Source organism: Colias croceus, chromosome 5, assembly GCF_905220415.1.
Source record: "Colias croceus chromosome 5, ilColCroc2.1".
NCBI classification, from domain to species: domain Eukaryota; kingdom Metazoa; phylum Arthropoda; class Insecta; order Lepidoptera; family Pieridae; genus Colias; species Colias croceus.
The window spans coordinates 8,662,922-8,690,408 of record NC_059541.1 but is presented as its reverse complement, the minus strand read 5'-3'; the positions used below and the strand labels follow the sequence as shown (position 1 = coordinate 8,690,408).

The following is a 27,487-nucleotide window of genomic DNA, read 5'->3' as shown; positions in this document are numbered from 1 at the left end:
AGTGACAAACACACAGAAGAAATAAAAATAATATAAAAAAAAACAATGTAGGGTTTTAAATTTTTTTATTACCAATTTAATGCTAAAACTATGAAAATATCGATAGAGATAATAATTATGTCTTAAAATATAACGCAAGGTTTATAATATAATAATTATTGAGCTGTTATAAAATAAAATTTTTTATATTCTTGGTCTTAATTTAATTTGTACGCCGTTTTCTGATCTCAAAATGAGATCGGAACATAATTGCGGCTCCATGTCTACTGGTAACACTTTGAAATTTTTTATGATTCCCGCCAAGGTTATTTTCAATTCCATCATGGCGAATTTTTGACCTGTAAAATAAAATATATTAATGTAACTATAAGTAGATTATACTAGATTTAACTTTAATAAAAAGAGGTAAAATAACCGTTAGCACTACACGTTATCGCGGAAATAACTTCCACCATAATAGTTTCTGCTCCTACCCATCTTCTCCCTCCTTCTGTTGCAACACGTAGATAATATCAGAACCATTTAAATAACTAACTTCTTCATATTATTATCTCAATTTATGTTAGTGATCATGGATACAAGATGGATATTATGTTTTATGACCCCAGAGCCTTGAGCATTGTGGCAAATAATGAAGTATTGTTCGTAGGTATTTGTTACATTTAAAAAAGATTGATCGATTTTATTTTCGGTAGGTCAGAAAAAAGGTCGTAATCTATTTTCTATGCTCCTAAGTAATAAGGTTTTCGGGGCAGAACAACATTTTCCAGCTATACAAGTTATACAAGTTCTTACCAATACAGTTTCTAGGGCCGGCACTAAACGCGAGCCATGAGAAGGCATTTTTTCCAGACATGGCAGCAGCCTCAGTGAATCTCTCTGGCCGAAACTCCATTGGATTTTCATACAAAGCTGGACTTCTTTGCATATGGATTATATCAACGATGACTGATGTGTTCTTTTTGATCCGCAACCCGGCTAATTCTGAAAGATTTTTGGCTATTTAACTAGGTAGTTACATGATGATAAAAAGTAAAATAAAAATTTCAAATAATACGAGTAGTTAGGTATCTATTACAGTTCTTGTATACTGTAATAATCATTTTGGTACCTAATTAACGCTTTTAACGTGCTGTTGGTGTGTGTATAATTATAAAGATTGCTAAGTTTTATTATAATAACAAAAATAAAGACGAATTAAGCCGATAAAACCTTTTGGGTTAACTTAATAAAAATGTAATAATTCTATATAATAATCTGTACAAGGAAAATTATATTATGTTTAAAATATAAACACGTAAGAACGATGTTTATCTTTTAACGACTTACCCGAGTCCTTTGTAATAAGCCTCTCTATAAGAGGTACAGAAGGAAATATTCTTAAAGATTCTTTTATTACTAGCTCCAAATATTTCATTTGTTTCAAATCACTGCAAATGGAAGAAATATAAACATTTAAGTAAATGGAGGCAGAAAAGAAACGTGTGTGCCGAGCACACGTGTCAGAAGTAAAACTGCTTTAGCAAGATTCAAAGATACCAAAATCGGCGCCTGACGTGAGCTTGATATTTTACTCTCAACGAGCCTAAAGAAATTTCACTTTAAAAATAAATTGTAAAGTAAATGTTTACCTGTAAGTAGGATCCTTACTCAAGTCATCACCTAGAATTCTTTTTTGTTCTTCAAAAATTTTATCTTGTACATCCATGTGTTTTGATACGCAAAATAATGAGAAGCATATTCCTGACGTTGTTGTGTCATGGCCCTAAATTTTTTTTGTTATTATTATTCGAATATTAGTAAGTCATTGTTGTTATGTTAATTTTGATGTAACTGTTTAACCTCACATAATAGAAAGGGCAAAGAAACGTTTAATTTTAATATTATATTTTGTTATGAAAAGAAGAACTTCTTGTTTCTGTATTTGATATACAGAAACATAAAGTTAATTAAATACATAATATCTTAGCATAATATAATATCGATGATAATTGCTACATAACAAAAAATAGACCGTAGAGTTACTATTATAGTAGAGTCACAGAATATAATATAATATGTAGTTTGTAGAGTTCAGACTTCAGACTGTTCATATCACTTTACGTTTTTTAAAAGAGCTGGTAGGTAGTTAGCTATGTTTTTATTTAGTAGAAAGAAACTAATAACCAAATAAATCTAGCTCTTAATAAAAAATACAGAACCTACCTATTAAGTTTATTAAGTTATTGTGATATAATATTTTTTTAAATTACCTACCTCAAACATAAAAGTATCAACTTCTTCACGCACTTGTTCGTCATTAATTTTCATTCCATCAATTTCTGACAAAAGTAATAAATCCAAGAACGCGTGTTTGTTTTTAATACCTGGAAGATATACAGTTTTTATAGGAAATATATAAATTAAATGTTAACAAAGTGCAAGGTCAGTTATTTTTAAATAGATTATAATATTATGTATTATAAACATTGAGCTATTATTACTAAGTATAGAGGAGACACGACGAAAAAAATCTGTGCGCCAAGATCGGCCGCGGCGCGGGGCGGCTAGTGAGTCATAGATTAAGCGATGTCATCGACTCACCCACATAGAGGCGAAACTTTGTAAATATTCTGCCTATTTCTTATCAATTATGAACAATCAACGTAACAAAAAAAAAATATATATTATATAATTAATCTAATAAATAAATTATTCATAAACTTATTAATTAAAACCAATCAATGTAACAAAAAAAATTTTGATGAGTTTCACTTTAAAACAAACAAAAAAATATGAGCGTGACATTCGCGCCAATGAGCGAGCAAAAGATTGAGTGCAGATAAGTTGTATATGACTCTATGTTGAGTGGAACATAGGTAAGTGATGTAGGTGGTGTCGTCTTCATACATAGTAATAATATCTCAATGATTATAAATCCAGTTTGCATGTGCAGTGTGCATTTAATTCAGTTAAAATAACTATGAATTCGTTCATGTATCTAAACGTCATCAGTAGCAATTTTTCCCACGTAATTTCCATTTTTAATTTATGTTTTCGTCAAATGCTAATGTAAATGAGCTACCTACTACTTATCCAACAATAAAATAGGTACTTTTTTAATTCAAACTGGATTTAGTTCGCGCGCTTACGAAAAAATAAATCAACCTAGGTATTCACCTTGAAAATTTTAATAGGTAAGTTTAGATTTATGCGTAGTCATAGGTCATAGATATAGATTTTAACAAGTTTAAAAATATGTTAGACATTTTATATTCTCAGTCTAGTATTTCAAACAAATATATAATAATACATAGTTAGTTATATAACATACATAGTATTATAAAAATATAAACTCCTAATAATTACCAAACTCGGCGTTTTCTTCTAGCGTATTTATATTAGCTTTTTGCAACTCCTTTTTTCTTAGTTCAATAATTTTCTTAGTATATCCATGTAATACACCCAAAGCTTGTTGTTGTGTTCTGTTATAGCTTGTTATTTTAAACAGTGCATCTTCACCCATGAACGGATTTCGCATTCTTAATGCTATTATTTGAGCCAAACTGAAAGAAAAAATACAAGAAACTTAAGAAGTAAGAAATAATAATAATTAATTAATATTTTAAATTGCAGCAACTTACGCTTCAATGGACTTTACATATTTGGAATTGCTATTGTCTTGTGCATTTATCGATACACCCATAACAGATTCTGTAGGAGATATTAATTGGTATTAAATAAATACAAAAAATATATTAAAATAAAGCAATCTGTAAAAAAATATTTTACGTCTATAGATAGGAAATATATGTATTTGCAAACCGAAACGACATAAATTTAAAATTATATCTAGACGAGAATACGATTAAAGTTTGTAATAAGTGCAAAAAAATATTTTCCTTACCCGTAACATTATCTAGTGCATTCAGTGCAATGATAGGAAAGAGATCGAACGGTTTTTCATTACAATATGTAGATTTCAATTTATTAATGAGTACTTTCTCGTTCTTCAAAAAAACTGGCAAAAAGTTTTGCAAAATGTTAAAATGGAATGCGGGCGTCAAAAATTTTCGATGCGTCCGCCATCTGTTGCCTGAAGGAAATAAATACCTTAGTTTTAAAATACATACAATAATTTTACTATTAACTATATTACACAACTAAGTTAGAACTGAAAATATGAATGTACATATGTACGAATGTTTTTTCACGTCATTTAAAAGTCCTTTCAACAGTATTAAAAAACAACTTCATGTAAAAATTTTGTGACTTTGGAAGTGCAAACGCTTCATACCTGTTGAGGTCAGAAGTCCAAAGCCAAGCCAGTCGTGTAAATAATTATACGATTTGCCTTTTGTTATCAATTCGGAATGTGATATTAAGGGCTGAAAAAATGTTTATTTAATAATAATTAGTAAATGAGTTGGTTATCTGTATCTATATTTCTAACCAGCGGAATTGTGTAAACTAACTAAGAAGCTTTATTATTTTAAAATAAAAAATTTAATAATAAAGACGAAATGTAATTAATGCATGCATGCATATTTGAATTAAGTACCTTCATCTTGATTACTTGACAAATAATACATTCATTGTTAATTAACTTTGTATGTAATGTTATCAACATAATTATAAAACAATGCATTAGGTACATATCGCTATCTCATTGATATTTACAGTGTAAACCAACACAGCGTTGCAACTTCATCAATTCCTTCGAGTTGTTTATTGAATATACCTAATTAAGTAATAGCTGATATATGTCATATATATCAGACTAGCTTACCGTCCGTTCGCGGCTTCGCCCGCTTTCTCTAAAACGATTTGAGATTTAAACTATCCTATCTCTCAAGTTGGATCGAACTGCACATGGTGTGCAAATTTTATTATAATCGGTTAAGTGGTTTAGGAGTCCATTGAGGACAAACATTGTGACACGAGATTTATATATATTAAGATAATAATCATTTAAAATTTAAAGGATCTCTGTATATTAGACCACTATGTAAGGATACTACAAGCTGGCCTTCTTATGGCAGGCGAGGATCGTGTATTATGGAGAAATACTTAGTCATAATCATAAATAACTATATTATTATATAGGTACATACCTCAATATATTTCGGATGATACAAGACGACATACGGCTGGTTAAATAAATGAACTCGGACAGCGTCTCCGTAGGTTTTTTGGAAATATTGTAAGAGCGGTAGGAACTCTGTAAGGAATAATGTTATTATTTTTTATTATTTATGTTAACTGATTGTACCTATCCTTCACTTCGACTGACCGGTTGGCTTGGTTGGTGGTGGCCCTGCCTTCCAAGCCAGAGGTCGTGGGTTCGATTCCCACCCGGGGCAAATATTTGTGTGATGAACAAAGATGTTTGCTCCGTGTCTGGGTGTTAATTATCTATATAAGTATTTATTTAAAATGATATATGTATGTTTATCAGCCATCTGGTTTCCATAACACAAGCGAAAAGCTTAGTATGGGATCAGATCGTGCCGTGTGTGATAATTGTCCGGAAATATTTATATTTATATTTATTTATTTAAAATGGTGATAGCAGATAGGTAGGTATATAAAGTAAATTTTCTTTCTTAGTTATAGTAGGTAATCTAAATATTTGCGAATTTAAATTAAACCCTGAGGAGACGGGCTTAAACATTTTAATTTTGAGAAATTTTTAAATTTAAATAAATCACTTAAACCTGGGAAATAATTGTTACAAGAGAAAATTTTAGAGATTAATTTCGGAGTAAATTGTTCAACATTAATTTAAGTATATGTATATCACTTAGGTAGGTATATCAAGTTGTACTTATGTTTTTTTAAATTGAAAGGTGTCAGTAAATATCAGGGCCTCGTTTAATTTTGCGAAATTTTAAGAAAAGATCAAAGCAAATTATAGCCTCTAAAGAGATTATGTTTGCGCCAGTTTAATTTAATGTGTAGGTAAATTAAGTAAATAATTATTAAGTAAATAAAAAAATAAAAATAACGATAACCTGTAGGTAGGTAGGTTCCTTTTTCTTGTATAAGTAAAAGACGTAATATCAATTGAAAAACGAACGTCCATACTCCTTGGTTAATTTTATGTAGAGCTGAAAAGCATGTAGCTTATATTCGCGGCCAGATTAAACAAAGAAAAAAAATGTGTACAAGACCATGCAAATTAGTTTTGTGCTTTTTATGAGCGCCTAACATTTCTATAAATAAGGAGCCTTAAACTTTTAAAATAATACAGGTACTTTAAAATAAAAGTCAAATACATACTTAGATGCAGTAGGTAGGTACTATTTATCATTATGGGCAATGAGCCGCTCTATAAGAAGAGTTATTTGAAAAATGTTACTCTAATGATAGCTCAGAAGTTACTTGCTACAATGTTGCATCTAGATCAAGGCAGTATCCTTTTCTTTTAGACCAAGGCGTGATCAATCTTTAATCTATATTTTATGATCAAGGAGAGCCTATTTTAAAAAAAAAAACTTCGCGTAGGTATGAATTAATCTACATTATATTATCTTATAGTTATAGGTATAGTTACTAAAGAGACATCAAATCTAAGAAATTTAAAAAATTCGATCACAAGGTGGGATTCTAACCCGCGTCTTCCGCCTAGGCGGAATCTTGATCGTTTTTTTTTACTTTAATAATCTCTCTATTATAAGCATTTGCATGCAATAAAACTAAAGTATATCAAAAGACACCAAATCTACTGGGCAAACTTGAAAATTTCATATAAAAACACAATGTCTTCATAGAAGGAGCCGGGAAGAACAGCTAGTGCAAGCAGCAGCAATATGATAAATTTATTCTCGTAACACCTCTTACGACACCTGCTTAAAGTTGATATCACTTGCTTTGAATAAAATTATAGTAACAATATACTGTTACCTATATTACATACCAAAACCACAATTCAGTGTGACATGACCGTAAATGCGTAACTTCAATAACCCTACAGTAGTCGCGTGGTCTACATGTGTAATCCAGAGATACAAAATTGAGCAAGCTCCAGTTATTTCATCCTTTGTGTGGGTCAATCAATTTTTAAAGGTCCCGATCATAATTTTCTCGTATTTTTTTCTTACTTAATTTTCAGCATTTTACTATTTCATTTAGAAGAGAATTCTTCGTAGATTAAGAATATATGTATAAGCAGCAGTGATGTTGATGAAATACATTTGTGGATTTAACTTCACGAACCGATCTTTTCACGGGAAATGATGTCCTTTGGGCAACTTACACAATAGTAGGTACTTTTTAAATGTTAAGAGTACACGTACTCTAAGTTGAATAATTGCCGCATGCTCTCAGTGCAGCGCAGAGAGTCGGGTGCGCGTGGTCGTGCAACAGGAGCTACGCAAAATTCGCAATGAATTAATGAATGTAAGTATATTTATTTATATATAAGGGATTTTAAATTAAACAATATGTGTTTCTCCTCTGAAAAAGAAACGACATTTAAAGTTTAATTTACTAACTTTAGAACACAATTTAAACTCTTCCCTTCTTAATTTTAATTACCTATGACATCACATTTTATTTTGCGTAGTTCGCCATTATTAGCTCTCTCGCGACCTCTGTTGTATGTCTGACTCAAGAAGCTTATGTGTATTAGAGGATATAAGCTTCTTGGTCTGACTAATGTCAAACTTTTTTATATTATCTATGCCGAGCGGCAAAATTCAAATCCACTAAACTTTAATCTAAAGAAATCAAGTTTCTTTGCATATATTTGCAGGTAAAAACAGGGTTATTTAGATAATTATGGACAACAGACGAAAGAGACTGATCGAGGCTTGGTTGGCCGAAGACGCCTCTACTTACTGGAGACAAATTGAAACCGGAAATAATATCTCCCTATAATCGCACTAAAAATGAAGCGAATCTGGTTGATAAAAGTGTTCACTGTATTGTTACAGACTCTCTTATATTGTTCACGACCAGTCCCAGAAATTCAAGAATATGGCTTGTAACCGTGTACTATTATCTGATCTACCCAAGAAGCTTATATCTAATACACTGGAGATTGCAATAGGAACGTTGACTTGTCACGGGAAGGTATGACCTTGAATGACGCCTGGTTGTTTTTTTGTCCCTTTCACACCTAACTTGGCAAGTTGGTGTGAAAGGGATGAAGGAACAACCAGGCGTCATTCAAGGTCATACCTTCCCGTGACAAGTCAACGTTCATAATGCAATCTCCAGTGTATTAGATATAAGCTTCTTGGATCTACCTCATGCCTTCAATGCGCTATCCATACATTCAGCAAATTAAAACTTTGAATCTATTCAACGTCCTGATTTCCTCATGTACGGCGCTGGCTTGGATGAAACCCCTGGTATCTAATGGCGCATCCACACAAGCCATGCAAATGCCATGCAAAGGCCATGCAAATGCCATGCAAATGCCATGCAAATGCCATGCCGGCCTTTTTGCCTCTTTTACCTGCGGCATGCGCGGCTTTTGGCGGTGTGCATGCGGATTCGATAGTGTTGTCGTATTCATTTTTAATATAAGTAAAAAACGAAATGACAGAATTGAACTGGGATGATAGTGCAGTACTTTTATTAATAGAAAAGTATCAAGAAAATAAACCATTGTATAAAGGCGGCGACCTGCATTCAGCGGCAAGGTGGTCTGAAACCCGGCGGCATGTGTGGATGCGCCAAAAGATCAGACAAAATGACATTGCCAAGAATACTTTCCCTCAAAATAAAAGATTTCAGGACCAATGCGAAGAAATTATTTTGGTCGGTACCATGACTGCGTTAAAGCCCGTAATTGAAACACACGAAAGGTGTGCAGTACGTGCAAAAAGTTTATATGTTCTGACCATTTTGAAATTGTATGCTTATTTTGATTGCAAAATACTGATTAGACTAGGTTTTTTATGTATGTATATATTTTTTTGTGATCTCATATAGTGTGAATCGTGTGTGAGGTATTTTTTTTTGTAGTTGTTTTTTTCTAATCATAAAAGATATGGTTGTATGTTTTGTTGATTATTTTAAATAGAAAATATTATACCGCGCGAACCAATGTTTGACCGGAGTTGACGTTCATTTGCTGCGCGAGCCAATAGGTAGATATATTTTAAGTTGAACGTAGTTGCCGCTCGCGGCAGGCGATCCATGACGAACATCTCTTCTATATTACGCCAAAAGTGTAGAAATTTCTTTTTCAAGTCAGGAATAGGTATATCCATTTTCTTACTGATTTCTACATTTATTGTGGTATTGGGAGGATTTGCTGGTCCACAAAAATTCATTAGCGCCATACAATTATTGTATTAGTTGTAAACGGCACTTTTCGTTGTCCGTATACGCCGCGCGACCCGAATCACCAAAACTACAAACCGTCCACACGGCGCGCGAGCGAACGCCAGAAGCTCCTTTGATGCGGTCTCAAAAACCGACAGTGAGCGGATCGTCCCGCGGCACGTTTGAGCGCGGCAATGTTCGCGTCGCCGCGCGCGGCAATCCCGTCTACACAGTGCGCGGCCGCCGCGCGCGCCTATGTTCGATGGTTTGCCGCGCTTAATTTATACGCGGCTTAAAGCCGCTGTTAACTTATCAACACAATATAATGAAGGCACGATTTAAATAATAATAATAATAATAAAGCTTTTATTCATTCCTTTACTTATATCTAGTTACAAATTTTATTTGTTGTTAGTGTGGTTAGTATAAACATTCTCATTTCTCTATAACAATTCTATTTTTAAATATTAAATTAAGTGTTAGTAAATTAGAAAGATAGTATGTAATCAGATATAATAAGGACCGCTTTTTGCGGTAAAAGCCTCCTCCAATTTCTTCCACTCATCCCTGTTCTTAGCTAATCTAGTCCAAAGGGCACCTGCGTGATTTTTGATATCATCACTCCATCGTGTGATTGGTCTTCCCCTCTTACGCTTTTTATAAAAAGGTGTCCAATTTATCACCGAATGTGACCATCTATCGTCTCTTAATCTGCACAGGTGACCTGCCCACTTCCACTTCAATTTACAGACATACTTTACTGCATCTTGAGCTTTCGTTCTTTTTCTTATATCACTATTTCGGATTCTATCTTTAAGTTTGATATTCAAAAAGCTTCGTTCCATGCCTCGTTGGCAGATGCTAATTCTGTTTAAATGCTTTTTTGCAAGGGGCCATGTTTGACATGCATACGTTAGGCAAGGTGTTAAACATATATCCATGGCTTTAGCTTTTAGTGGAATTGGCATTTGTCCTTTGAAAATCTCTTTCATAGCCCAATATTTATTCCATGTTTGCTTGACCCTTCTTTCAATTTCTTTTTCGTTGCATAGCTTAAATGAGATAAGATGTCCGAGGTAAATATAGTCTTCAACATATTCAATGGGAGTTTCATTTATTGTGACTTGTAACTGCTGACTGTTTGTTATAATCTTGGTTTTTTCCTGATTTATATTCAAACCTGCTTTTTTGCTATATTTATTTAGCGATTCTATCATTGTTTGCAATTCCCTTACATTTTCTGACAACAAAACTATATCGTCTGCAAATCTGAGGTGCGATAAATATCTTCCATTGATTTTGAGACCATATGACCCCCAATTTAGCTGGCTGAAGATATATTCCAGTACTGATATAAAGATTTTTGCTGAAAGTGGATCCCCTTGTTTCACACCACGGTTAATCTTAAATTTCGGTCCTTGTGTATCTAATTTTACTCTAGCATAGCTGTTCTCATATATTGTTTTTATAATTGATATGTATGTGTCGTTGACACCTTGGGCTTTTAATGCTTTCCATATAGTACTATGTAAGATAGAGTCAAATGCTTTTGCATAGTCAATAAAGCATATATATAAGGGTTTGTTGTATTCTTTATACTTCTCTATTAACTGTTTTACTGTATGTATATGGTCAATTGTAGACATTCCTTTCATAAAGCCCGCTTGTTCTATGGGTTGCTTTTCATCTAAGATATATGTCAGTCTTCTTAGTAGAGTTGAGGTAAATACTTTATATATGCATGGAATTAAACTAATCGGTCTGTAGTTACTTATAAATTTAGGGTCTCCTTTTTTGTACAATAAAATTATATCTGAGCATAGCCATTGTTTTGGAAATTCTATTCTATTTAGAACGAGGTTGAATAAATTTGTCAGAGGTTTTACTATGTGTGATTGGCTCGCTATGATCATCTCATTTGTTATACCATCGGGGCCGGGGCTTTTTCCTGATTTGAGCTTTTTAATAGAAAGTTCCACTTCACATTCTAGGAAGGGCGGGACATCATCAAACTTTTTGTTATATTGTATTCTATTGGTCATAAAATTTTGCAACGTTTTACTTGGGTCTTGATTTGTATTGCTGTATAAGTTTTTGTAAAACGATGTGGCAACATCTAGTAATTCCTTTCTGTGTGTGGTAACAGAGCCTGTAGAGGTGCTTAGATGTGTCATTAATTGTTTGGTTCTCTCTAGAACTTTGTTCGCTTTCTTTATTCCACCTGTTTGTTTTAAATGATTTTGAAATATTTCTAATCTATATTTTTTTAAATTTTCCTTGATTTTTTTATTAATAGTTCTGTATAGATGTGTTAGTTTGGTTTTTTCTTCTCGGGATTTATGAGTTTTATTTCTTAATGTATGTTTCTGTTGTTTTAATTGAATGATATCCTCAGTAATTATTTGACATTTTCGTGTGGTAGAGTTTGCGTTTGGTTTTTTCAAACATTTCAGCATATTTTTTTCAATATCGTCATAGAGGCTCTGTACCGAATCATATTCTCCCAGACATAGTTTAAATTTACTTTTTAATGCCTCATAAAGGCACGATTTATTGTTTTTAATTCGCCCTGAAGCGTATCTGCTTCTCATTTTTTACAATTTTTTAGGTAATTAGTGTAAGAAAACTATTAGTTTCATTGAGCATAGCATATCACATCGGGACACCCAGTACATATGATTAGGCAAGCACTATACAGGGTGTAATCGTTAAGTGTGCACAAGCGATTATTCCGTAACTATTGCAGATACCAAAAAACTTTAAACTGATATCGAAAGTACTTAACCTAATGAGTAAAATGGCCATAATAAATTTTTAAAAAATAAAACGAGAAATATCCAAAAATGTTACATTAAACGCTCCCATACATTTTATTTCCCATACATTTTGTATTCATAGCAGATTTTCGAAGTGATGTCCTCATTGTGCAATACAATGAGGAGCTCTATTTACAGTTTCTAAATGAACTTCCCTTCAAATGACCTTTTAATATTGATTATCGTTACTTTTGGATCAACCCATGTACATGGGATATTCGTATCTCATACTAAATGTATGGGAGGGTTTTAAGTTAATTTTTTAGATATAACTCGTTTTATTTTTAAAAATTTATTATGGCCATTTTACTCATTAGGTTAAATACTTTCGATATCAGTTTAAAGTTTTTTGATATCTGTAATAGTTACGGAATAATAGCCTGTGCACACTTAACGATTACACCCTGTACCAGGACCTCGGCTACGACTTACGAGACAGTTTAATTATGTGATCAATTATTGGTGAGCAGAAGGTAATTATAACGTAGAATTAGCAGTCACTCTTTCATTTGATTAATTGCAGCGTTCCGTGCATTGTTTTTTTATTGACTAGCTTTAGATTGTTTACATTTTTTTCATATAAAGATGATAATTAAGTATGTAAGTGCTATTATTAAAAGACAATACATAGACAATACATACCTATGTAAATTGTCTCTATTATGTAGTTAGGCAATTGATTTTAATTGTGACAAAAATAAAAATACTTCTAAAAGCGTATAATATCACAGAGAACAATTAATACAAGTAGATAACTGCGTTAAAAACAACCGACTTCAAACTTAATGCACTTGCAACATTTACAAATACAGACAAAAATGCTCATAAAATAAAAACTACTGGGCCTATCCGAATAAAATTTTTATGGGACCAATTCGACACCATCCCGCATCGAACAAAAAAAGAATCACGTAAATCGGTTTAGAAACCTCGGAGTAATCGATGTACATACATAAAAAAAAACATACTGGCCGAATTGATAACCTCCTCCTTTTTTTTGAAGTCGGTTAAAAACATCCGTTTATCAATTATTTTTGCATATAGATACATATTAGGTATGTCGAATCACTTAATTTGTGGATGAATATCATTTTAAAACCTGTGAGTCTGTATTCTATAACTTAAATATGTCTTAAAACATGAAATGCCTAAATGTCAAGGCTATATAGAAAAATAAGGAACTAATTGTATTATTATAAAATAATTTAAACTACTCGCGAGAATGCTTTGGCGAAATATTTGCGGTTCAATCATTGAGTTAATAAGTATGTACTAGGGGTAAACCACCCAATTATTGGCACTTTAAGCAGCTACTTCACAAAACCGGTGAAATTTGCATAATTATGTTTTAATTAAGAAAAAACATTAAGCCCAGTTTCACCAAGCTCTGTTAGTTAGTTTAACACGCTGTTAACTCTTTTAACGGGACATCAATGTAAGGGAGTGTCCCACCATGACCTAATCGAGGTTTAGTTTCCTTAACACGGCATCATATTTAATTACTGGCATAGAGGCTCTTTAAATTTTTAACAAGCGATTAGAAAAAATGATTTGAGGTTTTCTTGCTGTCAAGATGGACTCTGCATACTATTTTATTTTTGAAAATGAAGATGTGTTGGATGATTTGTATAATTTGGATTATATAGTGCGACCGCGACGGGCCAGAATTTATAAAGACGTCGTCATTGTTTCGTAGAATATGATGGATGTTGATTTTAGTACAAGATTTCGTTTATCAAAACAATCAGTTTTGGAAGTATTGCAATTAATTGAAGATAAACTATCTCGTGAGGTAATATTTATATTTATGTGCATAAAAGGTTCCTTCCTACATACTGTATTATTATATTCAATAAAACCATAATAATCCTGTGAGTCATGTCAAATCTAGTATTGAATACCAATATAGGTACTTAAAAGTTAAAATGTAAACTTCACCACTACTCAGGTAAGGCTCAGGCCTCCTCATGATTATGAAATGTACTTATCTTAATTTTAAATTCTGTTTTAGGAATCAATCAGTTTCACCTACAGACCAACTGCTTATTGTAGTGCAGTGCAGTGATGGCTCAGTGGTGAAAAACATTGTGAGGAAACCGACATATTATCATAAGATAGCGTGGTGGATAATGACCTGATACCTTACCGTGTTTAAGTTTAAGTGAGCATTACCAAGTACCAATCCCATGTTCCAGCAGTGAGAACGTATATGGGCTGACGATGATGATGATCCTAATTTAATTTAAATGTGACATTGTTATAGAATATATGTAATTTTTCATGTTACCTAAATAAATAAAACTTGTGTTTTTATAAAACATTTTTATTGTACCTTTAGATTGTACCTATCAACATCATTCAATAAATTGGTTATAACAACTATGTAGATACTAGGTTATTACGAACAAGAATTTACTATTAATTTACTGCTTTCTTTTATCTTTGTCTTTATTTTTCTTGTTAATTGCTCTTCTAGTATGAGATCTCTCCACTTTCCTTCGGACTCCGAATTTTTTTTCGTAATTTCAACCAGATCCAGTTTACCACTAAGTGAAATTGAACCGCGATTTTTCTTCAACATTATTGTATTTATTCAACTCAAAATAAAATTAAAATAACACAAGAAAAATCACAACAAAACAATCTCCAAATAACATCAAACATTTGTAACCATGGTAACGACCAAATCGTTTGACATATAAACCAGTAAACGTAAAAGTTACTACATGATTATTAAATTTTATTCTGTATTAGAACATCTCAATTTAGTCGAATTACCAAACATGACAGTTATTATACAACTAGAACAAAAAGCCCTAATGTGCGAAACTATGGCATTGTCAACTATGACATTTTGTTTCGGGCGGTTTAAAATACGAATGAATGATTCGTGAGTCGCTCAGTTAAAGGCCGATTTGATAATCGGCTGTTAGATTTCCTTCTTGGGACCTGAAGAGTTGACAACGATGTTAAAATACATGTTTATTTTGAAGCTCGATTAATAAATCTCTGATTTAGAAAATATTGGTGAAATCGGGTCTTATACTGGTATTCTAATCTATGGAGAATATTATAAAGTACTTGTCAATTTTAAATTAAATCGCTTTATTTAAACCTAAAATACCAGTTGCTGGCATAGTCAAACCTTTTATTGGCAGTGATTGTTACCTATTATGGTCACTATTCTTGCAAGACTGAAATGTAATGTAAATGTATGTAGGGCTTTCAAAGTGTATACTATGACATATTTTTAAAGTTAATAAGTAGTTTGTGTCCGACCGAAAGTTCGGTTTCGGTTTCGGTTTCAATGTATGAATGGTACAAATTAACTTAATTTGTACCATTCATAAATTGAAATAAACAAAATAAAAGACTTTGTTAAAAGAAATGTCACATTTATTTGTATAGGAACATACCTGATACCATTTCAGTTGGAACGCTTATTTTTAAATATGGTTTTAAAGTTTCCGTAAAATATTAAAAGACAACCAAAAAACCTACTAGGCTTAAATAAAAATAGAACAATTTTAGCTTACGATTATCTTACATTTAATTAAATCACAGCTCTGATTGAATGAGATCATAAGTAATTTTTAAGTCATGTTAGTCACCTGAATCAGTCTCAATTAACATTTTTGTAAGTAATTTTTAAGTGCCAATAAAATGGATAAACGGATTTTAAGCAGCCCAATTGTTGGCACACCACAAATAACTAAAAGTTGGCGGTTAAATTTTAAAATACTGTTTAAAAAAGGCAGTTCATACATTCAATAATAAGACAAAATGAATATGCATAAGAAAAACACAACGGAATTGCAATTTCTTTTAAGTTCATGATAGCTCTTACCTTAGTAAAAAACGAATATTTTGAATATTTTTGCCACACAATTCCCGGCTTATCAAACAGATGGTTGATACTCCGCCACGTTTTAAGAAATAAAAAACATTGTTTGCTAGTTGAGTAAAGAATGATACGCTACTTATTAATTTCTACTAAAAAATTTATACTGGCTACAAAAAAATCTTAATTTTCTTAAAAAACTGGAGCATGCCAATAAATTGGTAGAGTGCCAATAATAGGGTGGTTTACCCTACTTCAATATTAATTTTGCATGCGCAAGGTCATATCGAATTAATAATTAATACCTACCTAAGTACATGTAGGTAATTTAAATTCTAATCGTGCATTCTGATAAATTTTTGTAGGCTCTTCTTTACTACTTCCCATATTGTAATTTAGTGTATGAAACACATACTAACAAGTATATTCGAGGTCAATGTACCTGTGTATATAATGTACTTTTTAATCAATCAAAAAAATTACAATTTTTTTTTAATAATCTAAGATAGTTGTACCTGCACATCCCGCCATTAAATCCTACACATCATTTCCCATACTGTCCCCCTTCCTTACTTGACCTTATCATGATATCCTCTCCAGATCATTTATTGAAATCCGGTCAGTATCCTGCCGAAGGCTTTTCCTATCACGACCTCTTGTTCCTGTCATACAACATCCGTCCCCCAAAACAAAAGCCCAAAATCCTGATGCAACGGAACCTGGCGGGTGTGGATAGGGAATTGCTCCGTGCGGATGCCGAAAAAGTAGATTGGCCTAGCATTTTTGATCTACAATCGATTGACGAAAAATGTTGATTTATTAAACTCCTTTTTGATCCAGCTCTATGACAAACATGCTCCATTAAGGCCAGTCAAATTAAAACATTTACCAGCACCATGGCTGACGCAAGAATTAAAAACGGCTCTGAACAGGAAAATCGAGCAAAGGCGAAAGTGGACAACTCGGAGATTAACAAGGATAGATTTAAATCTATTCGTAACCGCTGTAATACTATGTGTAGGGATGCACAACAACGCTACATTCACAAAACGATCGAAAACGGCGATCCAACAAAGGTATGGAAGTTTCTTAAAACTCTTGGAGTTGGTAAAACACCTCAAAATTCTCTGCCTGTTAACCTTAATATCGACTTATTAAACTGTCATTTTTCAAAAACTTCCTTTGCTCTTGATGCAAGCAATAAGAAAAGTACTTTAGATTATCTTTCTACTAAACCAGCTCCAAATTTTCCTCCGTTTTCTTTCAAACAATTTACTGTCTGTGATGTTAAGAAGAACATTATGTCTATTTCATCGAAAGCCGTCGGTAATGACAGCATTGGTCGTGATATGATTATTCCAATCCTTGATATAATTGCTCCAGTGTTAACACATATTCTCAATGTATCCTTATCCTCTCACGAGTTTCCTATGGCCTGGAAAGAAGCATTCGTTATCCCTCTACCTAAAAAAGCCAATCCATCCATGTTTTCTGATTTCCGTCCCATCTGTGTCCTACCCTTCCTTTCTAAAATCCTTGAACGACTTGTCCAACAACAATTATGTTCATTTTTAAATAAACATAACTTGTTTAACCCTTTCCAATCCGGATTCCGTCCCAGTCATAGCACGACTTCTGCTCTAATTAAAATTACTGATGATATTCGTTATGCAATGGATCACAAGCAACTCACCTTACTCACACTGTTAGATTTTAGTAACGCATTTAATACCGTCGATCATGACATATTACTGAGTTTGCTTGGTTCTCTTAACATATCTCCAGCAGTAATGAATGGTTTCGGAGTTATCTCCAGGGGCGTCGACAGAGGATTAAAATGGACGATCACTTGTCATCATGGTGTAATATCTCTATCGGCGTTCCTCAAGGTAGCGTGTTGTATACAATCCTTTTTTCTATTTTTATCAATTCTATTTCAGACAATTTATCTTCTCCCTACCATATATATGCAGATGATTTGCAGATTTATACTCATGCTTCACTTCCTCAACTTCCAGAAGCTATTGAACAGATTAATAACGATTTGGCAAATATCTCTCAGTGGTCTAATAACTTTGGCCTGTTAGTAAACCCTGCAAAAACGCAAACTATAATTATTGGCAGCTCTAAACTGACAAATAAGATTGACTAAGCACCGTTCCGAAGATAACTCTGGATGGAACTGTGATACCCTTGGTGATACCTTTCAGTAACTCTGTCAAAAATCTTGGCATTCATTTTGACACAAATATGACCTGGAAGGTTCAACTTGAAGTTGTACGTAAGAAGTTGTTTGGCGCTGCAGGATCGATACGTAGGCTGCGCAATTTCCTGTCCATACCAACTAGGATTTCGCTTGCAGAGACCTTACTCTATCCCATCCTTGACTACGCCGACTCCTGTTACCCCGATTTAACCGAGTTACAACTCGATTCTCTAGAACGCCTTCAAAATCTTTGCATTCGGTTCGTATTTGGTCTCCGGAAATACGACCACGTTTCCAAATTCCGCAAAAAACTTGAATGGCTTCCTATACGTTTTCGCCGGTATGCTCATATGTTGCATTCATTATACGGTATTTTGTTTGATCCTAAGACCCCTTCCTATCTTATAGATAATTTCAAATTCCTCAACGAGCATTCCCTCACTCTCCGTTCCTCCAACCTTTTAACCTTAGGTATTCCTTCTCACCGTTCCAACTTCTTCCATTCCTCCTACACTGTCACCGTTATTAACCTATGGAGTTCTTTACCCGAAGAAATAAAACGAGCTCAATCGATTTTTATTTTCAAAAAGAAAGTTAAAAACCATTATTTATCTCTGTCACAGGCTAGGTGTTAACTTTGTCAATTTATTTATAACATATGCTTAAAAAATATGTATGTATGTAATATTATATATATGTATGTATGTATGCTTGTATATATTTCAGTATGTATTCTTACATATTATCTAATATATATATAGTTATATATTTTTCTTTTTTATTATTTGTGTATGTATATTATTATAATGTAAGCTGCATATATGTAGGTATAGTATATACATAATAAACTTATTATTCTGGCACTTTTATTTATTTTGCACCACCATGTTATTGACTCATTTATTTTCCTCGTCTTTTCTGGGTTGCCTGGTAGAGATCGCTGCCAGCGATAAGGCCGCCTACTGTACATTGTTATATTATATTTTTAAGTTTTATAAAATGTATTCTATAAGGTGTACAATAAAGTATTTTTCATTCATTCATTCATAGTTAATAATTTATTAAAAATGTAAAAACAATCGATATCGGTGCGGAACAGTTTTGATCTCATTCGGCGTACAGAATGATTATAATTATTTGTATTAGTTGCTTAAATAAAAATATAATTTTTTTTAAAACTCGTTTCTAAGAAAAATAGGTCTATCATAATAGCTTCGGAATTGCTTTTAAACTTATTACGTATTTTTATATACTTACTATTTTTTGCAAGAATATTCTAATAAGCTCGTTTAAATAATATAGCAGGATCATTTATCATAGAACTTGGCGGTTAAGTAACATATTGTTTAAATGTTGAGATTATAATATATTATTCAATTCATTTGTTTTTTTTAAAGTGAAACTTTTATTATCTACATCGTCTCAAACTTTTTGGTCTGTGTAGCGCATGTCGCGTGTATCGCGGCTGCCGAGTAGGTATACCTACTCGGCAGCCCACCGTCACGCGACATGCGCTACACAAAGCAGTGTTCGGAACCGTTCGAACAGTTTCACTTTTACCGTGGTTTCATAAAACCACACAACATTTTTTTTAGAATTAATGGACGATTTTCATGCAATCCTGCAGGTAGCTTGCATCCAGATAAGCTTATCCAGATTCAACCAGTTTGGTTCACTGGGTCACTAATTATATACGAATACACGTGTACACTGTAAATATACCTACAGGTACAAATACAATATACAATGGTCGCGGAAGAATTCTAATCAATACCCGCGGCCCGGCTCGACGGAACACAGTGGGGTTTTAGTCGGTATGAATCCGACATAACCCACGGCTCCTTCCCCGGGTGCCGTGGGTATCTTTGGAAGATTTCCCCAATATAAAAAAAAATAAAAAAGGTACAAATACAATCCACGTCGTGAAGAAAATGGAAAATATAGATTCAAAATTGCTACAAAATACAACAAAATAATTGAGTATGTACTAATTAAGTTGACATAATTTAAAGGTTTTATATTATTTACTTTTAAATGTAGAGATTAATTATTATTTGAGCCGATATTACATAAAGAGTATTCGACCTCTTAAATTCCACACGACTAAACTGTTTAGTCGATGGAGGTGCGCATACAATCGATTTCAGTCTATTCATATCCCGAACAAATCTAACAGTCTTTCGTAGGCAATTCTCGAATCAAGTTATAGCTCTACATACGTTTTAAAAGAAATAGGAATATTTGAATCCACTTCCAATCTTAGAGTATTAGCTTGCTAATACATATTCTAAGCTTCCAATGCTAAAGCGAAACTGAACGGTCTTGATCCGCGACCGTTCTGTTTATAATAATTACCTATATTATGCGCACTTCAATACCTACGTTGCAATCAAGGTTGCAATACACAATGAGCGTGTGATCGATAGTTGTCCAACTTTTTAACCCATTGAGCCCTGAGCGGCCCAATCTGAGTTATTAATCAAAAGCGAATCGATACAGCTTTTTTAAATTTTTTATCGATCAACTATCGAGTTGACAGTATATACTCGTGGTTGAGTAATTTTTGTGTTTAAGGGATGTTTGGTCATTGTCTGACTGATTAAATATAACATTGTAATCGTTATCTTAATAACATATAAAAAATCAGACATTTAAAAATAAATTAAGTTCATTTATTAGAGCTTTTTTTTAGTTTTGGCTTAGGTGGCGCAGGTGTCACCGGTAGAGCTCCACTAACATTCAGATAGAAGCTACTGTGAACCGAAACTTATATGCTTTAGAAAATAAGTTGTGTCTAACGGCTCTGGGATCTTACTCTAAAACTTTAAGTAGGTAGGTTTAGGTTGTTATGTACATAAATTACGAGCTTAAAATATGTGTTTTATACTTTTTGGCTCGTGATTGAATTGTAGATGTACCTACATTAGATTCGTGTAACGTTCTTAATTCAATGTAAATTAAGTAAATGAGTTGAATGATTAAGGTCAACTTTGATGTATGTATAATAAAGTGTATTCAGGTATTACACACGATATTATTAACCGACTTACTTAAATGAACTTTAATTTTTTTCATTGTATATTTTTTAAACAGTGAATAAGTATAATATATTGTGTGGAGGGAATCTCTACCTCGCGAGGTGTCTTTGCGTTGTATTCTTTATATTTAAGATTCTTTATTGGATACAAAAATAAAACAAATAATCACAAAAAAACACAAATAAATTGGGACTTTAATAGTGATAGAGAGACGACCATATACTTAAACGAAAGTGAAATAACTAATGATTATAGAAATGAACTGTTATTATCGCATCTTCATGTATGCGAAATTCTAAATTTTGCTAATTACCTATGTGATAACTTATTGACTCCTAATGTTGATAAAAGCTAATATCTACTTTTTTAGAGTATTGAACTTTATCTCAGACTACATAAATGAGAGCCAAATGAGAGCAACCTTAGGCTGTTGACAAACCACTTAAAATTCTAGACACCTACAGTAAGTAGGTACGTACCTAACTATTTTTACCTAGTGTTGTATTAAATAGGTTTATCGTAAAAAAGAAATAACGACCACAAAAATTTATTTTAACATCTCTTTTGAGGTCTGTGTTTACGAGAATAATAAAATATTAATGACGTGTTTTTCGCAAGTTTTTCGTCTCAAATGGTAGAGAAGGTAAAGGTAAATTTATAAAAAAAATATATGTATACTACCTAATTCGTGTAAAATATTTATTATTTTGAGAAATAGGTAACGAATGTTAATAAATTGAAAAAGCGAAATAAATTTTAATACCTACCATACCGCTTTTGGTTTAGTGAATAATTATTTTGGGTTGAATATTTATGAAGCCGGATATTTAGTTTTGAGTAAAATCGTAAAAAAAAACAAACAAATTACTAATTATTTCCTCCACCTTTGTCTAGGTATATCATATTATTTTAGATAATTACTTACGAGTTGCCCTGACCGCAAATAAATGTCCATTTCCAACTATTGGAAGGGGTGTAGGTCCGGGAATATTATAAGATTTGGTATCATTCAACAAACTTATCCACGATATAATAAGTATTAATATGAAAGCGATAAATATCAAAATCGCAATCATCGTTTTATCACAATATATTTAATTATATTCGTAAAACTTCGTAACTATCATTCGCGACGACCAATACGTTACATGTATCACTAGCCACTGAGTCTGATTATGAATCATGAATGCACTGTATACTCTATAATATTATCTTGTATGTTTTATTACTAGGTACTTATAAAATAACAAGTCTGAATAAACTAAAATAAAGTTATATTTTGTTTTTTGGTTTTATTACATTTTAAGTATACATGTAAGTATAATTAATACTTTGAAGTGCAGGTTTTATGTTTTATTCAAAGTTATGTTTAAATTCAATAATTTCAACAGCTATTTTTCTCAACATCAAAATTCAAAAACTTCCGTGTTTATACTTTATAAGTAAATAAAAATTTCTTTTACAAATTGATTTTTAAACATGGGTTAGTAATTGGTACCAGTAGTCCGTGTCCTGTCAGATTTAAGCCAATTATTTTTCAGTCGCCTCCTGAAGTCTTCTATAGGATCTCCGAGTAGTAGACTACGCTCACGTTATAATCACCATACGAAACATCGTCAATAAATTATTATTATACGGTTGCATTTTTATAATACATAGTGATATAGGATTATCAAATGCGATAGTAACTTTATTTACACTCGTCAATACGAGTATGAGGATTGGTACACTATTCACAGCGCGAGCCGCGAGCGCAGTGCAAAACTGCAAAGTGACCTGTTGAATAATCATTGTATTAAATTCATGCACATTTTTACACAGTCCGTGCATTTTTCTTGCACATTTTTGTTGCACTCCTTAATTACTTGCATAGATACCAGTTTTAAAATTGGAGTGTCTTTATTTAATGTTGGAAAAAAAACTACTGTCTGTTTTTTCCGGCTCATCTCTGAACGACTGGACCGATTTTGACAGGAGCCAGAAAAACCCAATCACGCGCGCGGGTGCAGAAACCGCACGGCCGCGGTGCAGCTAGTTAGTAGAATAATATTATTTAGGATCAATATGTGGAATCTCCACCTAACTTATTGAATTGAACGAGCTATAATAACATGATCAAATTTACGTAAGTAATTGACTTGCGGACCACACGTGTGTTAAATGTTTGAATATATTTTAATCATACAACAAAACATTGACTATTTACTTTGTATTGTAAGGTGAATAAAAATAAATGATGATAGATAATAATTTTTTGTTTTTGTTTATTTAATTGTAGGTACAGTAACGCCTTTAGTAGGTACACCTACGCATTCGTATGCGGCAGCGAAACAACGAAAAAACTTTCAGTAGGTAGTGTGGCAGGTTTTCGCATATGATATGTCTCACTCTAGCACATAGATAGATGAAATAGTTGCGTTCTTGTCAGTATTGTTTCGCAAGGACCTGCGAAATGGCCAACACAGACGCATACGTTTCGCTAGTGATGTTTCGCATCGCAAAGCGTCAGATCGCGTTCTGTCGGTGATGACAGATTTTCGCGCCATGGATGCCGAAAATACTGAATTATTTTTGCATTCTATTCGAGATTATCCCGTATTATACGCAATTGGACACGCAGATTATAAAAATACGTACAAAAAAAGGTAGCATTTAGAAAACTTCAAACATGGAGAAAATTACAATGGCATATCATTGCGAAAAAGTTGCGAAAACGTTGCTGTGTAGGTACTAACGTTCCGCAGATATTTCGCTACGCAGTAGTTCCGCAGAGATTCGCTGCCGCATACGAATGCGTAGGTGTACTAAAGGCGTAAGTATAAGTAGTCAAACTCAAAAAAAAAGTTTGCACTTCAAAAAAAAATGACCAAAATTTTATTTTTATCTATGGATTTTTCAAGGGATTTTTGTTAAATTATAGAATGCAGTAGAAACGTTTTTGAGTAGACACGAGTACACGAGTAATTCTGCATTTTTTTCGGTTTCATTAGGTTTCACCGTTTCGATCTAAAGATCGTAAGTACCTACCTTGATCATGAGATCGGAAGCATAATATAATAGGTATCGTCATATCGTTAAAATGCTTGATTATAATATAATATAAGTAGGTATTTATATTAATTACAATAAGTGGAACTGGAAGTGTTTTGTTATTCTAAGATATTATACCTAATTTATAATATCTATTCTACAGCTATAAGAATTTGACATAGGTAGTTTATATACTCAATATTTTAGAACACTGAAAACAACAATAGAAATTGTGTAAATAGGTAGAATGTACACTAAGTAGGCTGATAAGTAGGTAGGTAACCTACATAATATTAAGATGTTACATAATATAACAATACAGCCTGTAAGGATATTTCAGAGCTCATAGATTTTATAGATTTCAATGATAGACGCAAATGTACTTTGTTCGATGCGTAAGCTGACAGTAAAAATATCAGGAGGTCAAGGTTATATTGCATTGTATTCAGTCTTTATCCCAGGTCAAATGTGTTATCACCCAAATATTTTGTGATATTAATTATTCATATATTTTTTCTTTGAAATTCTAAATGTTGAAATATGAATTAATCTAGCTAGCGCCCGCGACTTCGTACGTGATGATTATTGACTTCATGGTAACGACGAAGTATTTTGCATACTAACGGCTAATTACCTACTTAGCTTAATTAGAATGTGCACTATGGTGGAAAAGCCGGTCCGAGCGAGAGCGTGCCCGTTGGGAAATTGTCTCTTTCTAATGAGTTGAACCGGGCCAAACAAATTATGGGTCAAATTGCTTGAAAAACGACCGTGTAAATTTCCTGAAACATATTATCCCAATTGAATTGGTTGAATTGTAAAAACGTTAGACAAGGACAATTTACTGTGGAGACCTCTCTCGGACCGCTTTTGCTTTAGTTTTGATACACTTTGGTAGTTTTGGTTGGTTATCTGTTAAAATTGTACAGATAATGACAGTTGTCAAATGTCAATGTCCGACTTGTCAGTTGTCACAATTCAGAATTCCGAACATAACCTCAAAATCAAAACAAGTTTATAAATTATAAAAGTACGGACAAAATTCAGTTTACAATTTGATTAAAGGGCAAAGAATTGTGGATGGAAATTTTCCACAATGTCTTCTAATTTTCTTAACGCTCTGAAACCCGCATCTCCAATAATAGGTAAGTAACTGCAGTCTTTAATCAATTCTTATTTCGGTAATGTGAGATCCATATTACCTATATAAAGATTCGATTTGCATCATTGTAGTGTAATTAAACTCTAGTTTATTTCTGTCTTTAAATATTTTATTTGTTAATCATTATTGCGTCCGGTCCGTAACACGAAAATTAAATTAATATGTGACTTATAACTTTCAAGAGTTCGTAAGACATGCCAGTAAGAAAACTGGAGGCAGTACAAAGAACGTAAATTGTAAAGTACGACCAAAACACAGAGGTTGGAAGGTGCAAGATGGACATTCAGTTCAGGCTGGTCATATCTTAGCAACCCAAAGATTCGCCAGATTCCATCCAGGGCTCAATGTAAGTAACTGTGATAAACAATTTGCATTTGCATAACATTATTTACTAAAACTCTTCAAAGACAAGACACCAAATAGAAACTCAATGTAACTTAATATTCATAGTAAACTAAAATGGTTATCTTATTTCCAATAGATTTTGCTACTGAAGTTTTGTTCTAATACTCAATGAATTGTATTTCCAATAATAACTAACAATACAAAATAATGTTTACCTCAGACTACTATTTACAAAATAAGAAATAACTTTATATTCATATGTTTCATCCATATACTGATTGAAGTGAATGAAAGGAGATTTGAGGTTACTAAATTGCATTACTAGGTACATAGTATAAAACAAAGTCGCTTTCTCTTTCCCTATGTATGCTTAAGACTTTAAAACTATGCAATGGATTTTGATCCATTTTATATAATATTGACAATCACTAATGAGTTGCCTAATTATAACTTCCCATAACCCATAAGCATTTACAAAGCCTCTTTGTAAGAGAATTTCCATAGTTTTCCAGGTTCAATGCCAGTTTATGTCTGCGCCCAGTAAAAAATAAATAACCACCTGTATTTAATATTGTTACCAGATTTGATGGATGTTCATTTAAATATTCATGATTGTTTTAACATATAATATATGAAAATAATTGTTTGCTTTTAGGTTGGTATGGGACGTAATGGTACCCTTTTTGCAATGGAAGCGGGTAAGGTTGTCGTAACTTGTGAGAAATTTGATCCTAATTGGGACCACACATGGGTACAGAGAATCTATGGAGGACGAACCGATCAGACTATATACAAGAAATATTTTAATATTATACCAAAACCACAGCATAATAGATTCAAGTTGATAGATGAATTATAGATGTGAAATAATTGTTATTGATAGGAAATATAGTATTAGTGAATATAATGATGATTGTTTTATTTTAACATACATCATTGAAAGTCTTATTCCTCTTTGAATTAATAATTCCCTTCATTTCTTATGTTAATTTTTGTTATAATTACGTCTCTTAATTGAATTTTCAATTATTATTTTTTCTACACGAATGCATAAATTATGCCGTATTCCAAGAAATTATTTCACTTCAATAAACAACATTCATGGATGTAGTCTTCTACTAGTGAAAAAAAAAATTAAGTTAATATATATACAGGGGCTGTCCATTAATCACGTGAGGCTCGAAAGGGGGGGAGGGGTCCATCAAAACATCACGAAATATCACATTAGGGGGGGGGGGGGGGCTCAAGTAATATATCACGTGTAGGTATTTATTTTTCGAAAAGCGCGCGATACTAAACCGAAAAGCGGCGTTACATATTGTATTTATTTTTAGTCAAACGCGTATAACTTTTTCGCATATCTGTCATTATTTTTATGTCATTCAAAAACAAACTGCGATCTTTCTGTCTACCTCTGAACGTTTATTAAGTAGTTTTTAATTTACTACATATTATAATAAAATGAGATGATACTTAGATATACCAGTATTTTTTATAAATAAAAAATTGATTCTTTGCAGGTACGAAAAAATACACGTGATATAGGGGGGAGGGGGGAGGGGTAGTCTTAAACCTCACCACGTATCACCAAGGGGGAGGGGGGTCAAAAAATACCAAAAAAAACATCACGTGATTAATGGATGGCCCCAGTCAGGGTGTCCTACTGTTGGAATACTAACTACTAAGCTCAAAGGAGGTTATAGTTTATTATATTTCATAGACAAAATGCTCACATTAGTGAAGCGTTATATGCCGGCTGCGCGAAGCTAGAGAAGAAAACATGGATTTTCA

At 32.7% G+C, this 27,487-nt stretch overlaps 2 protein-coding genes across 2 annotated transcripts; one reads left to right on the top strand and one right to left on the bottom strand.

The window, feature by feature from the left end:
- Nucleotides 1-100: 100 nt before the first annotated feature.
- Nucleotides 101-22,327, bottom strand: LOC123691668 (cytochrome P450 4d2-like). The gene is made up of 11 exons (XM_045636179.1): nucleotides 22,085-22,327; nucleotides 5,094-5,200; nucleotides 4,277-4,367; nucleotides 3,887-4,075; nucleotides 3,624-3,693; nucleotides 3,349-3,545; nucleotides 2,257-2,366; nucleotides 1,632-1,765; nucleotides 1,330-1,430; nucleotides 796-984; nucleotides 101-338 (listed from the first exon to the last, which is right to left on the bottom strand). The coding sequence occupies exons 1-11, from the start codon at nucleotides 22,233-22,235 to the stop codon at nucleotides 184-186; spliced, it is 1,494 nt and encodes a 497-aa protein (XP_045492135.1). The 5' UTR covers nucleotides 22,236-22,327; the 3' UTR covers nucleotides 101-183.
- A 2,826-nt stretch (nucleotides 22,328-25,153) lies between these two features.
- LOC123691671 (39S ribosomal protein L27, mitochondrial) lies at nucleotides 25,154-26,603 on the top strand. Its single transcript, XM_045636181.1, has 3 exons — nucleotides 25,154-25,334; nucleotides 25,534-25,697; nucleotides 26,352-26,603. Exons 1-3 carry the CDS (start codon nucleotides 25,286-25,288, stop codon nucleotides 26,553-26,555), a joined length of 417 nt encoding a protein of 138 aa, XP_045492137.1. The 5' UTR covers nucleotides 25,154-25,285; the 3' UTR covers nucleotides 26,556-26,603.
- The last annotated feature ends 884 nt before the right edge of the window (nucleotides 26,604-27,487 follow it).